Raw genomic sequence first — 16,107 nt, 5'->3', positions numbered from 1 at the left:
CCAGCTCCCCGCGTCCAGCTCCCTGAGCCCAGCTCCCCGCGTCCAGCTCCCCGCGTCCAGCTCCCTGAGCCCAGCTCCCCGCGTCCAGCTCCCCGCGTCCAGCTCCCTGAGCCCAGCTCCCTGCGTCCAGATGGCTCCAGAACCCCCTTCTTTCCTGTCTGCCCAGTACCTTGCTGGCTGGGCACATCTCCATCGGCTGAGGTCCCTTCACTTTTCCTCTGTCCCCTTTTGGGGTCCTCTGTTTTCCTGAGGCCTGGGGTCTTGGTGGGCACCCCTGGCCGCGTTGTGCCTGCAAGGTCGCCCTTCCCGTGGCCAGGCCCCCTGCTTTGCTCTGGTACATGCCGGCAGCCTTGTCTGGGGGCAGCTGCATTGTAGGCAGGGGTGTGAGCAGAGCATGGGGTGAGCTCCATGGGGGGCTGTTAGCCGAGGGGCCCCCACCTTCCCTGGGGGGTTGGTGGGAGGCAGCAGGGCTGGCTGGGCGGGGGTGGGAGCAGGGCCGCCCCTCCCTTGCGGGTCCCAGTAGCTGGCTCTGGGCAGCCCTCAAACACCCTGGAAGCAAACAGGAAAAAGAGAAGAAGCACCACGTAGAGTCGGGCCAGGGATTGGATTCCAGGTCTCGGGGCCAGGGTATGTGCAGAGTGTCCGTGGGCAGCTGGGGGTCCTGTTGCTTCTGGTCTATAGCTCAGCTGCTGGTCTTCTGGTCCAGGCATGTCTGCGTGTTGAGCTCCGGGCCCTGCTGGGGCCTCGCTGCGTGGCCTGCTGTCACTCCCCGGCCTCCCACTCCGGTGGGCCCTGCTTGGAGGAGGGGGACCAGATGGGGCACCCCACGTGTGGTCTTGAACTGGCGTTTACGGGGCCTGAGTTGGAGCAACATGATAGGAAACCCAGACGGGAACGTCCTCTTGCTCTGGCACCAGCAGTTGAAGGGCCAAAGCCAGGCCTGGGGCGGCCTGCACCCGGGAACGTCACGGTCAGCGTGGGGCCACACCGCAGGAGTTGGGGTCCAGTGTTGCACAGGCGTGTCTGGGAGCAGGTGTGTGCGTGTGTGTGCGTGCACACATGTGTGTACACCTGCACGCCTGTCTGTCCAGCTGCCCCTCTGGGGGGCTCTTCCCTTTTGTCTGGGGGTCCCGCTTACGAGGGGAGGAGGCCCACTGCCGTCTGGGTGGAGCGCGTGGAGCGCTCGTGGCATTTCTGGTCCATCTGCCCCCGCATTGCCCTGGTGCCCAGCCTGTGCGTGATGGTGGCTGGGGCGTGTGCACGGCCACACTGACACCCGTGCCCGCCCCAGTCTCTGCTTTGACGGCTTCTCGGTGACACGGGTTTTGGCAGCTGTAGGGAGCCCTCTGCCTTATGCTGCTCAGACCCCTGGGCGTGAGGGTCTGACGCTGGGGGGCATCACTGCCCTCCTGCATCACGGCTCCTCCTGCCCTGGGTACAGGCTGCGGGCTGACATGCCCACATGCGGCTCGAAGACCAGTGCTCTCTGCCCCTGGCCGGGACCTGGGGTCACGTGCTTGTGGCCTCAGGGACCTGGACACTCTCCCTGGAGTCCACTTGATGGGTGCCTGCCCCGAGCTGCTCCCGGCCCTTCAGGGGTCAGCAGCGCTCTTGGGGCATGGCTTCCGATAGAAGCCCGAGCTCCAGGCTTCTTTCTCATAGTTGACCCCCCGCGGTGGACCATGAGCCCCACCCCCACTTCCACACGGTGGACCGTGAGCCCAGATGTGTCTGGCAGGTGGCTGGTCTCTTCTGAGCCGGGAGCTGGGAAACACCCCCAGGGCCTTCGGGCAGGAGGCTCCCCACCAGCGGCTAGCTATCTCCTCCTGGTGGCCTTGAGGGGGCCAGAGTGGACCTAGCCGCAGTGTCCTGCTGGGCTGCCCGGGGGTGCTCCGGGGTGGGGGCTCCCACGGCTGGCCTGTGAGCTTTCCTCTGCTCCCCCCGCAGGGAGTGCCTGGAGCCGCCGAGCGAGGCCAGCCCGGTCTGTGTGTACATGAGGGATGAGGTAGGTGTGCAGCCCGGCCTGCCTGCCCGGCCTGGCCCCAGGGCCCGCCCCCAAGTCACCACACGGCCCGGCCCTGCTTTCCAATCTGGAAAATTCACTCTCTCAGACCCGCCTTCAAAGCAGCGGCCGGGGAGACAGGCTCTGAAAGCGTGATGTGTTTCATGGAAAAAAGCAGAGTGCCGGCTCCGTTGGCGCTGACCGCGGGCCGCCCGGGCCGCTCCCCAAACCTCCCCGACGCCCTGTTTGTTTTCCCAGCGTCTCTCAGAGCCTGAGAGTCACAAAAGTGGTTTCATTTTAATAAATATTTGCTCTGCTCCTTGTTTTGATCTTTTTCAAAACTGAGTGCAGCACGGTGCGGGTGTAGCCTGTCCCCGCCCGCCTGTGATGGGGGACCCTCCTGGCTCTGGGTCCCCTGGCTCACAGGGGCTTTTTGTTTTGACCCTGGCAAACACCCTTCCCTGGCCCTGGGTGGCCGCTGTCCCCGAGGGGCCCTGGTGTGGATGGGACCTGCTCCCCTGCCCATCCCCACTCAAGGTTCCCCAGCACGGGCTACAAGGGGCAGGGGTACCAGGGCTGTCTGGGGGGGTCCAAGGGGGACACATCTTCCCCCAGAGGAGACAGGCGCTGGACCTCGGGCACCTCGGCCTGGATGGAGGCCCTCATGGTTGGATCAGCCCGCAGAGGTGGCCAGCAGTCCACATGTGGCTGACTCGGGCCTGAGCCGTGCCTGCCCGGGCCATGGCTGGGGTGAGGTGGGGGAGGCAGCTGCTGACCGGCCAGCAAACGCTCGGGGGCTGGTCAGGCTGCAGGAAGCAGGACCTAAGCCTGCTGGGAGCTGGTGTCCCCCAGGGGCTGGCTGGGGGCCCCTGTGGGGTCAGTGGCGACCGAGTAGGCGGAGGGAGCCAGCGGGAGGTGCCTTTGGCCTGGGCGGCCAGGTGGGGGAATGCTGTCCGTGAGGCTCAGCCGTGTGTCCTGTTCCCCCTCACAGGTGGCCGGCAGAGCCTCCTTGAAGGCCACGACGCTCAAGTCCCTTGGCCTCACAGGGGGCAGCGCCATCATCAGGTGGGGGCCTCAGAGCCTGTCGAGTGGCAAACAGGAAGAGGGCCAGAGAAAATGGGCACCTCCCCGCCGACTGTGGCCCTGGCCCCTTGACCTGGGACCCTGGCCCGAAGGCTGCCCATTCCCTGGGGGCCTGTGCGGCAGCAGCTGGCTTGGGGGGCGGGGGCTGGCAGCACCTGCGGGGGGCCAGAGGATCACATGCGGGGCCAGGAGACCCAGGCAGGGGGGCGCTCCGTGTGGCGGTTCACTTGCTCTCTGGGTCTGCACCCTCAGGTTTGCCATGAGGCGATGCAGCTCTGCTGGCCTTTCACGGAGCAAAGCCCCAGGAAGCCCTACCGCCTCACTGTCGGCTGGCCAGGCTGCCGGCAGCCCTCTGCCCCCGCTGGATTCAGCGGGGCTCAGCCGGGGGGACGTGAGCCATCAGGATGAAGCCGACATCCCAGGGGCCGGCCGTGTGGACGCTCCAGCCAAGCAGATCTCCAAGGAACCCGCTCCCGCCCCCTTTGTTCCTTTCTCAGGCGGGGGGCAGCGACTGGGGGGCCCCTCCGGCTCGGCTCGCCCTCTGATGTCGCCTTCAGCCAAACTGCCCAAGTCCTTCTCCAGCCCCGGAGGCCCCTCCAAGCCGAAGAAGTCGAGGCCTGGCCAGGAGCCCCGGCCAGAGGCAGAGCCGGTAAGAAGGAGGCTGGGTGCTGGGCTCCTTCCGACCGTTAGCCTGCGGGTGCGGCAGGGCGATGGGCACGTGTCTTCTCTGGGAACTGATTGTTCAGCCCGGATCTTGTAGAGGCCGCATTGTAGGTGGGCCTGTGATGGGGGTGTCCCCGCAAGCATGGTCACGCCGGGGGGGCGGCCTAGGGCATCAGCGCGGGCTCTGAACACTCCTGTCCCAGGCGGTGTCCCGGAGCCGCCGTGGGCCCCCCATGTGCCCGGGCCGGCCTGTTGACTGGCTTCGGACTTGCAAGCGGTGCCGGCATCGCTTGTCGCATGCTGTGTTCGTGAGCCTGCGTCCCTGCGTCCGGTGGGCTGTGTCCTGCTGGGAGCCAGTGGGCGTGCCGGGCAGGCCTCCTGGCCTGCAGTTCACGCAGCTGCTGAGGTTTTGGGTAGACTGCCCGCTGTGCGCCGTTCCTGCCTCCCAAGGAGCCATCCCGTTTGGGTGCCGTCTCTCTGGGAGCAGCTTCTCTGGGGGTCAGAGCTGATGTTTCAGCTGAGCTCCGTTCATGAGTGCAGCAGCCTGTTCTCAGTGCGGAGACACACCCGCTGGCGTCCTGTCTCTCCTGGGGTCCTTCTGGCTTCCAGGTTGCACATCTGGGGAGGCTGGAGGGTCTGGGGCCCAGGGACCTTAGGGGGTGCTGGGTAGGGAAGGCCTGGCCGTGGGACAGAGCCCATGCCCTTTCAGAGGGCCTTTCCTGCTCCCTCGCCAGACCCCCTTGGTGGGCTGAGTGGATGGGCTGGGGGAGCGAGCCAGTCCCGAGTGTCGTGATGGTCCGTCCTGGGGAGACAGTGGTGGGGCTGTGAGGGACTCCTCCACAGCCCCTGCTCTCATGCCCTTTGTGACCTGGCCCGGAATCAGTGGCTGAAAGACCTGTGTGGTTGGGGTCTGACTCCGTCCGGGCTAGCTCTTCCTGGGGACCCCTTTGTTTGGGGGCTGGACCTTGGGGTCAGGGCTGGCCGGCCCTTCTTCCACCCTGAAGACACAGGGCATGTGGCTGGTGGTCGCTGGCCCGGCCGGGCCACGGCTCTGCGGATCCCTTGGGAAGCTGCAGAGGGTCCTGTGGACATCCGGGGGGCTCTGGGCTGCGCTCTCCCGTAGGTGGTTGCTGTCTGGGCCTGGGATCCCTGGGCGTCCCTGGGCTCTGAACCCGCAGCCCCCGGTGGGAGAGGTCCCAGGGAGGGGCTGCCTGGCCACCAGCAGCATGTGCCTTTGATCTGGACGTCCCAGCAGCTGGTGGGTTGTGGAGCGCCCCCCGCCCGCCTGCCTCGTGCCTCCTGTCACTAACAGCCCCACACCCGGAGGGCTGGCCGGCCACATGGTGTCTGCTTTGTGTCCCTTTGCAGCCCCCCCCCCCCCGGGGGAGAAGAAGGGAACAAAACGGAACTTTTGGGGGAACTTCAAAGGTACACTTTGGTAATCAAAAGGAGTTTCCGAGTTTCCCATTAATGTTTTGCCTGTGTGTGGTTTTGGATTTAAATAAAGAGTCAGAAGAGACAGGATAAAATATAGGCAGGTCCTCGGCTGAGAACTGGGATGGTTTACAGACCCAGGCGGCTCTTGCCTTTGATGTCAAAGCGTTAATTATTAGAAGGTAGTTTTACTGGCCGTCAGGGGTGCGGGGAGAGGCGGGGGCTGCCCGGCGGCCCCTGGCCTGTCCTTTGAAGTCCTTCTGCTGCCCGGGAGGCCGCCCCGCAGCCCTGTGCACCGCTGGGCCCCCCCCTCCCCAGCCCCCAGCCGGTATGGGGGTCTCTGATCAAAGGCCCTGATGCCCCGGGCAGGGCAGGCGTCTGACGGCAGTCTCCCCAGCCTGCCCCTCACCCTGCCGGGCTTGGTCTGCCCCTCAGAGATGGGCCTGGGACTTTCTCGGAGCCCTGCCTGCAGGCAGGTGTCAGCCTGGTCTCTGGCCACTCCTGCGGCCGGGCTTGTGGGCAGGTTTAGAGCACGTGAGGGAGGGAGGAGCCCGGCCGGCCCCGGGGGCCAGTGACCGTGATCCGTGCCCCTGCTGCCCGCTTCCTCTCGCCCTGAGGCCCCTCTGGCGCCCTCCTGTGAGCACACCCTGCTGTCCCCTGTGTGTGGGTCTGGGGCAGGGTTTAGCGTGTCCTTGTCCTATGCGCTGTTTCTAGCCGTCCCCAGGGACCCAGGTAGTCTGGATGCTGCGGAGGCCGAGGGCAGATGGGTCATGGCCCGAAAGGTGCCCTCCAGCCGTCTCTGCCACGGCCGGATTTCGGGGAGAGGTGCCCTGGACGCCTGGGCAGGGCTGGGCGGGGCCCAAGGGCTCTGTCTTTGGGCCCCCACCCTGATGGGACCTGTGGGCCGCCCAGCCCTGCTCCGCCACGTGGGTGTTCTCCCGTCTGTGGCTGGCTGACGTCGCGCCGCGTGTCTTCACCCGGAGACCCACGCCACAGCTGCGTTCACTCGTGTCAGTCCTTTGGGGACTCCCAAGGCTCCCCTGCAGGCGCGGTGGTCTGGTCACGCACGGGCGTGTGGGGGCCTCGGCGGGTGCGCGGCTGCCCCGTCCTCCTGTTTGCTCTGCCCGGCGTTCCCGGTAGTCGCCGGTGCGGCCTGGCCTCGCCCTCTGGCTCAGCCCCGCGGAGGACGCAGGGCGCCGGCTCGGTGAGTAACTCCGGAGGTTTGGCCTGCGGCCCTCGCGTCCGGATTCATTTAGGCTCCAAGCCTCAAGGGGAAACGCTTCACATTCCCTTTGACCAGAGACCATTGTCAGAGGACGGCCCGGGCTGGGCTGGGGGAGGCCAGCAGGAGCCCTCGCGGGAACGTTGGAAAGTCGGAGGTTGAGGTCACCCCCAAGTCCCTTTTACATTTTTTTCTCTGTGTGTCATCACGTCCCGGAAAATTACTGTCAAGAAAATGAGCCTCAGCAGCCGCCAGGCCGCTTCCGGCAGAAGGGGCCTGGGGTGCCCGGGGCCGCTCGGCGCTGCCGAGGGTGTCAGCCCGGCGCCCAGCCTGCCCGGCCCTGCCGGCTCTCCACCCCGGGCCGGGCCTTACCTTTGCCCGCGCCGCGGGGCCGCCCCCTGCGGTTTCCCTCCGGCGTCGCCTCCTGGCGAAGCAGGGCACATTCCGCAGGCCGGCCAGGCCGGCGGTTGGTCACTGTGTCCCCATCTCTGAATGGGCTGTGTGTCTGTCCAGTGTCTGTCCAGTGTTGGGCCATTGTCCCCCGCAAAGCGTGCTCCTGCCCCTCTCATGTGCCTCCTGGGCTCTGGCCAGTGTCGCTCCCTTTGTAGGCAGCATTAAGGTCGTTGATGTCCTGCTCAGCCTCTGTCCCTCCATCCTGCGCTCCACCATGACTTTCCCTCACGGCGGCCACCACATGCGCTCTCTTTCCCCAAGGGTGTCTCCTAGAGCTTTGTTCTCCATACACAAACCTCTCCCCGAACCTGCCCAAGACAGGGGCCTTGCGGAGTGACTGCTCGGACTGGGCATGGCGGGAGCAGGAACCGCGGAGGAGGGTGGTTTTCTGGCAGAGCCTCGGGCGGGAGCAGGACCAGAGCTCAGCCTAGCTGCTGCCGGGCCCCAGCCTTCCTGGCTCCCCCTGTTGCCAGCCCAGCCCCTCTTCTCCACCGGGGAAATGCTCTCCAGGGGATGGCCAGGCAGAGGTGTCTGAAGCTGCCTGGCCTCTCTCTCCATCACTGAGCAGTTGCATGGTCCTTCCTAGCAGCCCAGCTGTGGGCTTCGGTCTGTTCCCCCCGTGGGACAGGGCCTGCCTGGGGCCAGGATGTCGGGAGGTCTGGCCCTGGGCTCTGCTGGTGGCTCTTTCCCAGCCCTCTGGTTCCTGCGTGGGGCCCGGCTCCCAGCTTCTGTGTGACAGACAGGTTTCTGGAGCAGAGTGAGCAGCAGGACGAGAGAAGGAACCAAAAGTAGATCTAAAACCCAGAAGAATTTTGTCCATTTTTTTTTGTGACGAAGAGTCCATGGCTCCTGAGCAGCACGGAGCCAGTTGCTGGTGGCTCTTCCCCTTCTGGAAGTAGCCTGGGGAGCGGGCCATGGGCCTTGGGGTCACCAGCACTGCCGGTAGCCCGTGGTCCTGGCCACCCAAGGTCAGGCCCTGGAGTGCCCAGGAGGACCACGAGAACCAGTGGGCCGGGCTCCCTGGGACTGGCTTCACCGGCCAGGTCCGAGCACACAGACTCCCTTCCGGGCCACGGATCGCACGCCACCAGACGGCTGGGTTCTCACGGCGACTCGTGCGCCTGCGGTGGGTCCTCCCAGCGGGAGACTGTGACAGGGTGGCCCTCGAGCCAGGCGTTAGCCTGCAGGCTTCGTGCTTGAGTGAACGCGCGGCTCCGGCTCCCAGCCTGGGCGCATCCGCGTCCTGCCCTCGCTCCCCCCAGCAGCCCGCCCCAGGCGCCCAGGCCAGCTCTTGGCCCTTCTGGAATGCAGGCGCCGTGGCTGTGGGGGGCAGCCTGGCGCCTGGCATCTTGTTACAAAAGGCTCTGGTGTAGACTGCCCGCGGCAGCGCAGGATCCTTGTGGCTGTGCGCGGGCAGCCCCCGGGGGCCTCAGCCAGCCACCTACGGGCCCTGTGGCCGGAGCTGCGGCCAGCCCTTTGCAGCTGCTCTGCCCCATGCCTCCGGGTCAGAGGGCTTCCTGGTGAGAACCTACCTCCCTTCACAGGGGGAGGGCTGGGACTGCCGGGCACTGGCCGGACCGCAGGGACCTCAGGCCTGCTGGGGTAGACGGTCAAGGCCTCGGGTGTGGCTGGGGGATAGCACTGGAGACCCCGGCAGGTGTGTCAGTCCCGAGGGTGGTGAGCCCGGGCTACAGGGCAGCCTGTCGGCTGTGGGGATGGTTAGAGGGAGGGTCGGCTGGGGACTGGGGCTCCCAGAGCCTGCCGTGCCCACAGCCGGGTACAGAGCAGAGGGCAGAAGGTGGCCTCCTGGGCTGGAACTTCGCGCCCTGGTCAGGCCCGGCCCTGTGGCCTCTAGAGGTGTCCTGCCCTGTGGTCATGGGACTCATGGTGGCGGTTACCCCCCGGCGGCCCCTTGGGCCAAGTAAGTCCTGCCTCACGATTTCTCTCATCCCTCATCTTTACTGCTAGTTAGGAGTGATGCGTCCCTTTCTGTGTCCTCAGGGTGGTCAGAGGGTGGGCTGGGGGCAGCTCAGCTGTGGGGCAGGTTTCTGCCAAAGCTCTAATCTGGGGACTATTGCTTCCCCTGCCCTACTGGGGAGCCCCAGTGTGGCCTCCAGCAGTGTGCTGCTCCCTGAGTTTGTCTCTATTTGGGGGACCCTGGTAACAGGAAGCTCCCTTGGCCTCTTAGTGGAGACAGGGAGTGAGCACAAGAGCTGCTGGGGGAGGCTGGTCCCTCAGTCCACTCCCGGAGCCCCCTAGTAGCAGGGGGACCTGGCCGGCTGGGCCTGGCTGTGCCAAGTCCAGGGGCCCACGCCCTGCTGGCAGGTGAGGGTCTCTGTGTCTGTGGGGCTGAGCAGGAGGCAGGGAAGGAGGGTGTGCAGTCCTGGCCCTCTGGCCCTGGCCTCGGACTGACCGGGGTGGCCAGTGAGGTATGGGCTTGGCTCAGGGGTCTGTGTGGCTGCTCCAGCCGTGAGGCCCAGGGGCCCTGTGTCAGCTGAGCCCTCTGCCCGCCAGCCCGTGGACCGGGACCCCGTGGTGTGCCACCCCGACCTGGAGGAGCTGCTGCAGGCCTGGCCTGCAGAGCTGCCAGACGAGTTCTTCGAAGTGACTGTGGACGACGTGAGGAGACGCTTGGCCCAGCTCAGGAGCGAGCGGTGGGTGTGCCATCGGCATCTCTGTCGATGCCTTGCTCCCACGTCCTCAGTAGCACGTCTGAGGGTCAGGGGTTCTAGACAGGCCGCGCGGCCCCGTCTCATCCGTCCGTATGTGGCTGGGCGGCCCACAGAGCCCGGGTGGGTGTGTGGGGCCTCTGCTCGGGTTGGCCCTGGAGACCCCAGACCTTCACGCTCCCGCCCCCTCCCCCTGCAGGAAGCGTCTGGAAGAAGCACCCTTGGTGACCAAGGCTTTCAGGGAGGCCCAGAGGAGGGAGAAGCTGGAGCGCTACCCTAAGGCATGGAGAAGGGGGAGCGTCTGGGCATGTGTCCTGCGGGAATGTGGGCCCCGTCCCCGCGCCCTCGGCTGGGGTCCCCCACACTTCCCATGAGGCCTGCACGACCGTGCGTTATGACCACTGCCTCGTCGTACGACGGAAACAGGCGTTGATGTGTCTTTACAAACACGCACGGTGGTGCTCGACCAGCCCCTCGTGTCGGCAGGCAGGGGCGGGCAGGCCAGGAGCAGGCCCGCGGTGGCCTGGGCCAAGTGGCCGGCCCTCCTGCCTGCCCCAGCCCCGGCGTCTTCTGGCTGGGTTTGGGGGACCTGGCCGTCGTGGGCCTGAGGGGGCCACGGACTGGGCTTCGGCTGTACCTGCTGACGTGGGGCATCCTTGCGGTCCAGGTGGTCCTGAGGGTCCTGTTTCCTGACCGCTACATCCTGCAAGGCTTCTTCCGCCCCAGCGAGACAGGTGAGCGGCTCCAGCGGCCTTCTCTTCCCGACCACGGGGCTGCGGGTGCCGGGCCGTCGGGGGTCATGGGTGTTTCTGGCTTCGCTGCTGTCTGTGGGACGGGCCGTGAGCTTGCAGAGCGTGTCGGGGGGTGGGCACGGCTGGGGTGCCCCCTGCGTCAGCCTGTTTAGGGTGCGGGTGAGACGTGAGTACCCAGAGGACGGGTGTGTCCGGCACCCCCAGCAGCAGGAACCCCCAGCTTGGGGCTGCTGCCCGGAGGGCACACAGCAAGGCCTGAGTGAGGGGTTCGGTGAAGTCTGCCCCAGACTGCAAGGGCCCCCCCAGGGCAGAGTTCAGGATTGGATCGTGGGCAGGGGAGGAGACCCCAGTGGGGCCGGGGCCTGGCCAGGCTGGGCGTCTCGGAGGACTACGGAAGGGGTGAGCTTGGGGTTCCAGCCCCGGAGCCTCGGTCTGGCTTGAGGGTGGGAGCGGGGTCATGGCACACCTGAGGCGGAGACGGCGAGCTGCCGGGCCTCCCACGCCCGTAGGGTCGTGGGGTTCTGTGTGGCGTGGGGCCCTACTGGTCCCGTCCTGGGAGGGGGCCGGCCCTGGGGTGGGCTTGAGGTGGCCCGTGTCTTCCTGTGGAGCTGTCGGCTTACCCTGCGCTCTCTCCTCCAGTGGGAGATCTACGGGCCTTTGTGAGGAGCCACCTGGGGGACCCCGAGCTGCCCTTCTACCTGTGTGAGTTCCCCGGTCCTCCTGCATGCAGCCGGGAGGGTCTGGGTGCCAGTGACCCCTGGCCCCTCCCAGCTGGGGCTCAAAGCAGCTCGTTCCCTAGAAGCAACGCGGCGGGAGTGGGCTGGTCCCAGCCGTGGGAGCCCCAGCGGCATCTGAGGACAGGTCCCGGGGGCTTGGCCTTTGCCCCACCCCCGAATCCCTGCACCCTTTGCCTCCAACCCCGCCCCCTTCTCGGCCTTCTGGAAGCTTCTCCCTCCAAGGGCATCCGGGGAGGGAGGAGTCAGGCCGCCCGTCTGTGCGGGGAACTGTGTGGGGCCCGGGTTCCTTGGTCCCAGACCACCGAGCCCCCTGCCAGGGATTTTGCTGCAGCAGAGAGGTGGACAGAGGGCTGTGAGGTGAGGGGCCCCTTGGAAATAACCCAGCTGAGGCCGTGGGCTCTGGGCCTCCCTCTCCCCTCAGCTGTGTCCCTGGGGAGTGTGGGCAGGGGGCGGGGGCAGGGCTTCGTGGCCCAGACAGCTCTCTCTCTGCAGTCATCACTCCTCCAAAGACCGTCCTGGATGACCCCACGCTGACCCTCTTCCAGGTACCGGCCCTGGGTGGGCTGCGGGGGCTGGGGGTGCAGGTGCCGCTGGCCTGGCTGTGGAGGGCGAGCCTCGGCCCGGAGGATAATCACGCCTCGTAGCCGGGTGATGGGGCAGGGGGTGGGGGGGTGTGCGGGGGCACAGAGCACTTCCGGCGCGGGGGCGGGCGCTTTCCTGCCTCCTAGCTTCCTGCCCCGGCGGGGAGGGGCCTGCCCGGCCGGCTGCCAGCCTTCCTGAGCTGGGGTCTCCCTGGCCTGGAGTCTGGGCGACGGGGCCCCCCCAAGGGCTGGATCGGACGCCTCCCCTGCAGGTGGCTGGCCGCCTGCAGGACCTTGGGGTGGCGGTTGTCAGGCCGGTTTGGCCCCAGGCTGCAGGGACTGCTGCCCCGCCTGCTTCCCCGCCTCACCTCTCCCCTGCGCCCCAGGCCTCTGCGGGGAATGCGCGCTGCGCCCTCCCCACCAAAGTCTGCTTCTGCCCAACCCTCCCTGTGGCCCCCAGAGCCCCTGAAGGTGAGATGAGGTGCTTCTGTGTGCTCCCCTGGGGGCTGCCTTCCAGAATCAGGCAGAATGTCCTGTCCCTTTGCTCCTGGGAGGGTCGCCTGGGGCCTCCCCAGCCCTCCGGCCTAATGGTTTCCCTTCAAAGTCTTCTCAGATATTTTAATTAGTACCAGAGGCAGGGCCTTGTTAAGTGGCTGGCAGGCCCTGCTGAGGTCTGAGCTGGGGCAGGGGGGTCTGCCTCTTGCCTGGGGCTGCCACCTTTGTGGGGGACTTGGGGCAAGACCCGGCAGAGGCTGGACGCTCACCAAGGGAGGGCGTCCAGGGGGCGGGAGCAGGGCGCTGCCCCCCACTCCCCCAGTTCCCCTTTCTCAGCCCCCAGGAGCCCCCGAGGCGAGGCGTGGGGCCTCTTCCTCCGCCCCGCCCCGCCGCCTGCCTCCCTCCCTCCCTCGCTGGCCTGGCCGGCCTGTTGATAAACATTGCACTGAGGAGATGCTGTGGGACGGAGGGGGACTGGTGCCCAGTCCCGCCCTGACGAGGAGCCCTGGGGTGCTGCCTGTCCTCCTGCCCCGGCAGCCTGATTCCTGGTGACACTCTGCCCCCAGCGACCAGCGGCTGTCTCCTTTCATCTGTCAGCTCCGCCTGGAGCAGCCGGGGCCTCCGCGCGGGGTGGCGTCCCGCCTGCCTGCGATCAGAGAGCTGGCAGGGCTCGGGGAAGGAAGCCTTCCTCCCTTGTGCGGCTGAGCGGGCGTGGGCGCGGAAGCCACCGCTTTCATGTCGCTGGCAGGGCTGTGCTCTGGCTGCTGGCTGCCCGGGAGGGAGGCTGCCGGGGGGCCGGTCCTGAGCTCGAGAGAGTGACAGCCTGGGGTAGGTGTGAGGCACGGGGGCCCAGCTGCCCCTTTTGGCCACTGGGCCAGGAGAGGGAGTTCTGGGGAAGGTGGGGCTGCAGACAGGGGTGTGGGAGGAGGTGGGGGTGCCGCTGGCAGGCACGGGAGCCCCCGGGACCCGTCCGGTCTGCCTCCAGTGCTGGTGTTGTCCTGAGCCCCTCAGACCCCCTGCCCTCACCTCGTGTGGGGTCCAGGGTCAGCCATAGCAGGTCCTGAAGACGGCCGTGACCTGTGCAGACCACCTCGGCCTGAACGGGAGGGTAGGGCCTCCCTCCTGACGGTCATGGTGGTCTCCCGTGCTGTGTGATCACCCCTTGTTGGGCGGGAATCCCAAAGGTGTCAGCGAGCGAGTGGGGTCGTTCTGGTGGGAGGCTGCGGTCAGGAGAAGGTACCCCAGGGGTCCTGGAGGACTCCTGGCTGGTGAAGGGGGTCCTTTGAGACTTGAAGCCGTACAGCCGCAGGCTCCGCTGCCAGATGCAACGTTCTCGTACTCACTGAGAATGGCCGCGGTACCCGGAGGGTCAGTTGAGGGCTGGGCACTCGGTCCCCATGCTCCCCTCCTGCTCCCTGGCTTCTGGTGCCTCCAGGGCCCTGGTGGCAGCAGTGCCTCTGAACAAGGCTTTGATCCGGTGTCAGAACGGGCTGTGGGGTTTCCTGGCCCGGCTCACCCTCGGCTTCGGTCCCCTGTTAAGTGGGACTTAACACGGCTTGGCCTTGGCTAGGCTTGGCCTTGAAGCTTCTCTAAGAGAGCAGAGGGGAAGGACTCACCCGGTGGCTGCCCCTTCCACTGAGGGGGAGGACAAGGGTCCTCTGGCCAGCGTTAGGGTTTGCAGCCCCAGCCCCCTCAGGTACAGACGCGAGTGGTGGCCTCTGGGGCCCCCTGCCTGCAGCCTTGAGCTTAGCCCCTGCCGGGTCCTGGGCACATCATCCTTGACCTGCCCTGAGCAGGAACTGGGCACCACTACCTCCAGGGAAGGAGACTCAGGAGAGGCCGTGCCCAGGCCCCCGATGGCACGGGCCGCGGGCTCCCCCGCAGCAGCCGCGCGTTCCCTGTGGACGGGGCTGCTCGCTGCCTGGCCCCAGCTCTTCCTGCCGGGTCGCAGCCCGGAGTGCGGTCAGGGAACTCCTCTGTGGGCTTCTGGGGCCTTGGGTAGCGAACTCTGAGAGCTAGCTGACCAGGGCAGCACCTGCCTGCCCAGGACTCTAAAGCCCCTTGGCTCCAGGAGCACCCCTACTCCCCAGGCCTGGGACAGCCAAGGGTCCCTGCCGTCTGCAGGTCTGGGCACTTGCCCTGAGCCTGAGGCAGCCCGTCTGGCCGGAGCCGCAGCCCCCTGTGCTCTGTTTTTGGATCCACACCCCCACCCACATCGCTCCGCCCCCTCCGTCTCTGCAGTGTGTGGGTGGGGGCTTCCAGGCCCTGGTCCCCCAGGAACCAGGCAGGCAGGAGAGGAGCTCGTCGGAAGGCAGCGCACACCTGTTCCAAAAGCTTTCTGTTGGTGGTGCTCGGGGCCAGTCCCCGGAGGGACCCCTGTGGTCTCCCGGCTGGCCTGGCTGCCACGGGGGCAGGCAGCTCTAGCTGGGGGCACCTGGCTGGGGCTGTGACCCTCCGTGGAGCGCCGGGCCCGGTGAATGCCCCAAGCTTCACACATGGCCCTAGAGGCCACCACAAGAGTGGTGCAGCCCACCCTGTCCATCCCCTGTGGCCTTTCTGCTTCCCCGCGGCCGCACCCGGTGCCCTGAGCCGCCTCCCGTTCTCCCCACAGGCAGATCTCTTCCCTGCGGCCCTCGTGCACTTCGGAGCGGAGGAACCAACCGGTGGGTGGGGGTCCTTCTCGTTGCCCACCGTGGCTGGCCAGCCCTGGGCCCAGTGTCCTGGCGCATCATATGCCCCAGAGTAGGGGATTTCCTTCCAGTCTGGGAGGGAGACCTGTGCCTGATCCCCTATTCCCAGGACAGACACCTGCCTGGGCCCCATCCCCTCCCCTCCCAGAGCAGCGGTGGGGAGGGCGTCTCTGTGACCGGAGGGTGGGCTCCGTGTCCTGCAGGCCTCTTCCTGGAGCCTCGGCTGTTGGAACACACAGTCTCCCCATCTGCAGCCGACATGCTGGTGGCCAGGTGAGCGCCCGCAGCGGGGAGCGGAGAGGCCCTGCCCTGGCACGCCAGCCATCCTGTACCCCGGCCTTTTGCCCGCAGGTGCATGTCCAGGGCTGCTGGAACGCCATCCCCGATGCCAGCCCCTGACCCTGCGCCCCTCGAGTCAGAGCCAGCGGCCGAGGCAGGGGCAGTGGGCCTCTCTGAACCCAGCCCCGGAGCGGTCCAGCCAGTCAGGAGGGATCTGGGGAAGGTCCCCAAGTGGCTGAAGCTGCCAGGTAGCGTAGCAGGGGCACTGCGGGGAGGGAGGGGCAATCTCCTGGGGACCCGCCGGTCATCCTGGTTCTCGAATTGCAGCCAGCAAGAGGTGAGCGCCACCAGCCTGGATGTGCCCTGTGTGCCAGCCGCGGGACCCCTCCCCACCCTGAGCGGAAATAAAGGCGTGAGCTGCTCTCGAGACCCTCTTGTGGTCCTTTTTCCAGGAAAGGTCCCCACTGTCCCCTGGGCCCACTGGTCCTGCCTCTGGTCTGGGTGGTGTTGTGTGCTGAGTTCTCGTGCTTGGGAACAGAGGCACCGGCGTCCCCACTGAGCCACTAACTTTACCTAATTGACACCGGGAGTTACCAAGTGCCAGAAAGGCCCAGGCCAGGCTGCGTGCAGGCAGGGCCGCCCTAGCTCAGGGCACTGGGACCAGAGGGACTGGGGGCACTTGGGGAGGGCAGGCTGGTGACCCCTGCGCCCCCGAGCCGAGGCACTTCTCAGTGGCTGTGGGGTGTGTGTTCCTGCCAGCTTTCCCTTCAGGTCTGATCTCCTCCACACGCTCCCAGCACTTTGAAGCCCTGAGACTCCCTGAGCTGGGGGGGGACACGGACACAGCATGAGAAGGGGCGCAGGAAGGAGCCAGTATGCTAAGCCTGGGAGGGTAGGCTTGTCCTCCAGCCCATGCCCTGCTCAGGTGTGGGTCAGGCTGCCCCTGGGGGTGCTGCAGGGGCCCTCTGATCCCCGTGGTGGGCGGGGTGGCTGTTGTCCTCCCCAGGGGACTTCTGCCCCTCTGTGTGTCCTGGCTGCAGACACCGG

General features: G+C 67.0%; 1 protein-coding gene across 5 annotated transcripts in view; it reads left to right on the top strand.

Moving 5' to 3' along the window:
* The window catches only part of ASPSCR1 (ASPSCR1 tether for SLC2A4, UBX domain containing), a 23,946-nt gene extending 8,459 nt beyond the window's left edge, over window positions 1-15,487 (top strand). For 2 of the 5 annotated variants that reach the window (XM_059380673.1, XM_059380676.1), the window contains exons 5-17: window positions 707-1,033; window positions 1,948-2,005; window positions 2,994-3,067; window positions 3,338-3,734; window positions 9,372-9,511; window positions 9,726-9,807; window positions 10,194-10,260; window positions 10,918-10,980; window positions 11,508-11,560; window positions 14,703-14,754; window positions 14,985-15,054; window positions 15,133-15,308; window positions 15,388-15,487. In XM_059380673.1, coding sequence (XP_059236656.1) covers window positions 707-1,033; window positions 1,948-2,005; window positions 2,994-3,067; window positions 3,338-3,734; window positions 9,372-9,511; window positions 9,726-9,807; window positions 10,194-10,260; window positions 10,918-10,980; window positions 11,508-11,560; window positions 14,703-14,754; window positions 14,985-15,054; window positions 15,133-15,308; window positions 15,388-15,401 — 1,573 coding nt within the window. In that variant the 3' untranslated portion in view covers window positions 15,402-15,487. The remainder of the gene's footprint in view (window positions 1-706; window positions 1,034-1,947; window positions 2,006-2,993; window positions 3,068-3,337; window positions 3,735-9,371; window positions 9,512-9,725; window positions 9,808-10,193; window positions 10,261-10,917; window positions 10,981-11,507; window positions 11,561-14,702; window positions 14,755-14,984; window positions 15,055-15,132; window positions 15,309-15,387) is intronic. The other 3 variants (XM_059380674.1, XM_059380675.1, XM_059380678.1) reach the window with 3 other exon arrangements.
* The last annotated feature ends 620 nt before the right edge of the window (window positions 15,488-16,107 follow it).

The sequence above is a fragment of the Mustela nigripes genome, chromosome 16 (genome assembly GCF_022355385.1).
Source record: "Mustela nigripes isolate SB6536 chromosome 16, MUSNIG.SB6536, whole genome shotgun sequence".
NCBI classification, from domain to species: domain Eukaryota; kingdom Metazoa; phylum Chordata; class Mammalia; order Carnivora; family Mustelidae; genus Mustela; species Mustela nigripes.
Note: the sequence above shows the minus strand (reverse complement) of the source record. Positions and strands in the feature narration are given on the sequence as shown.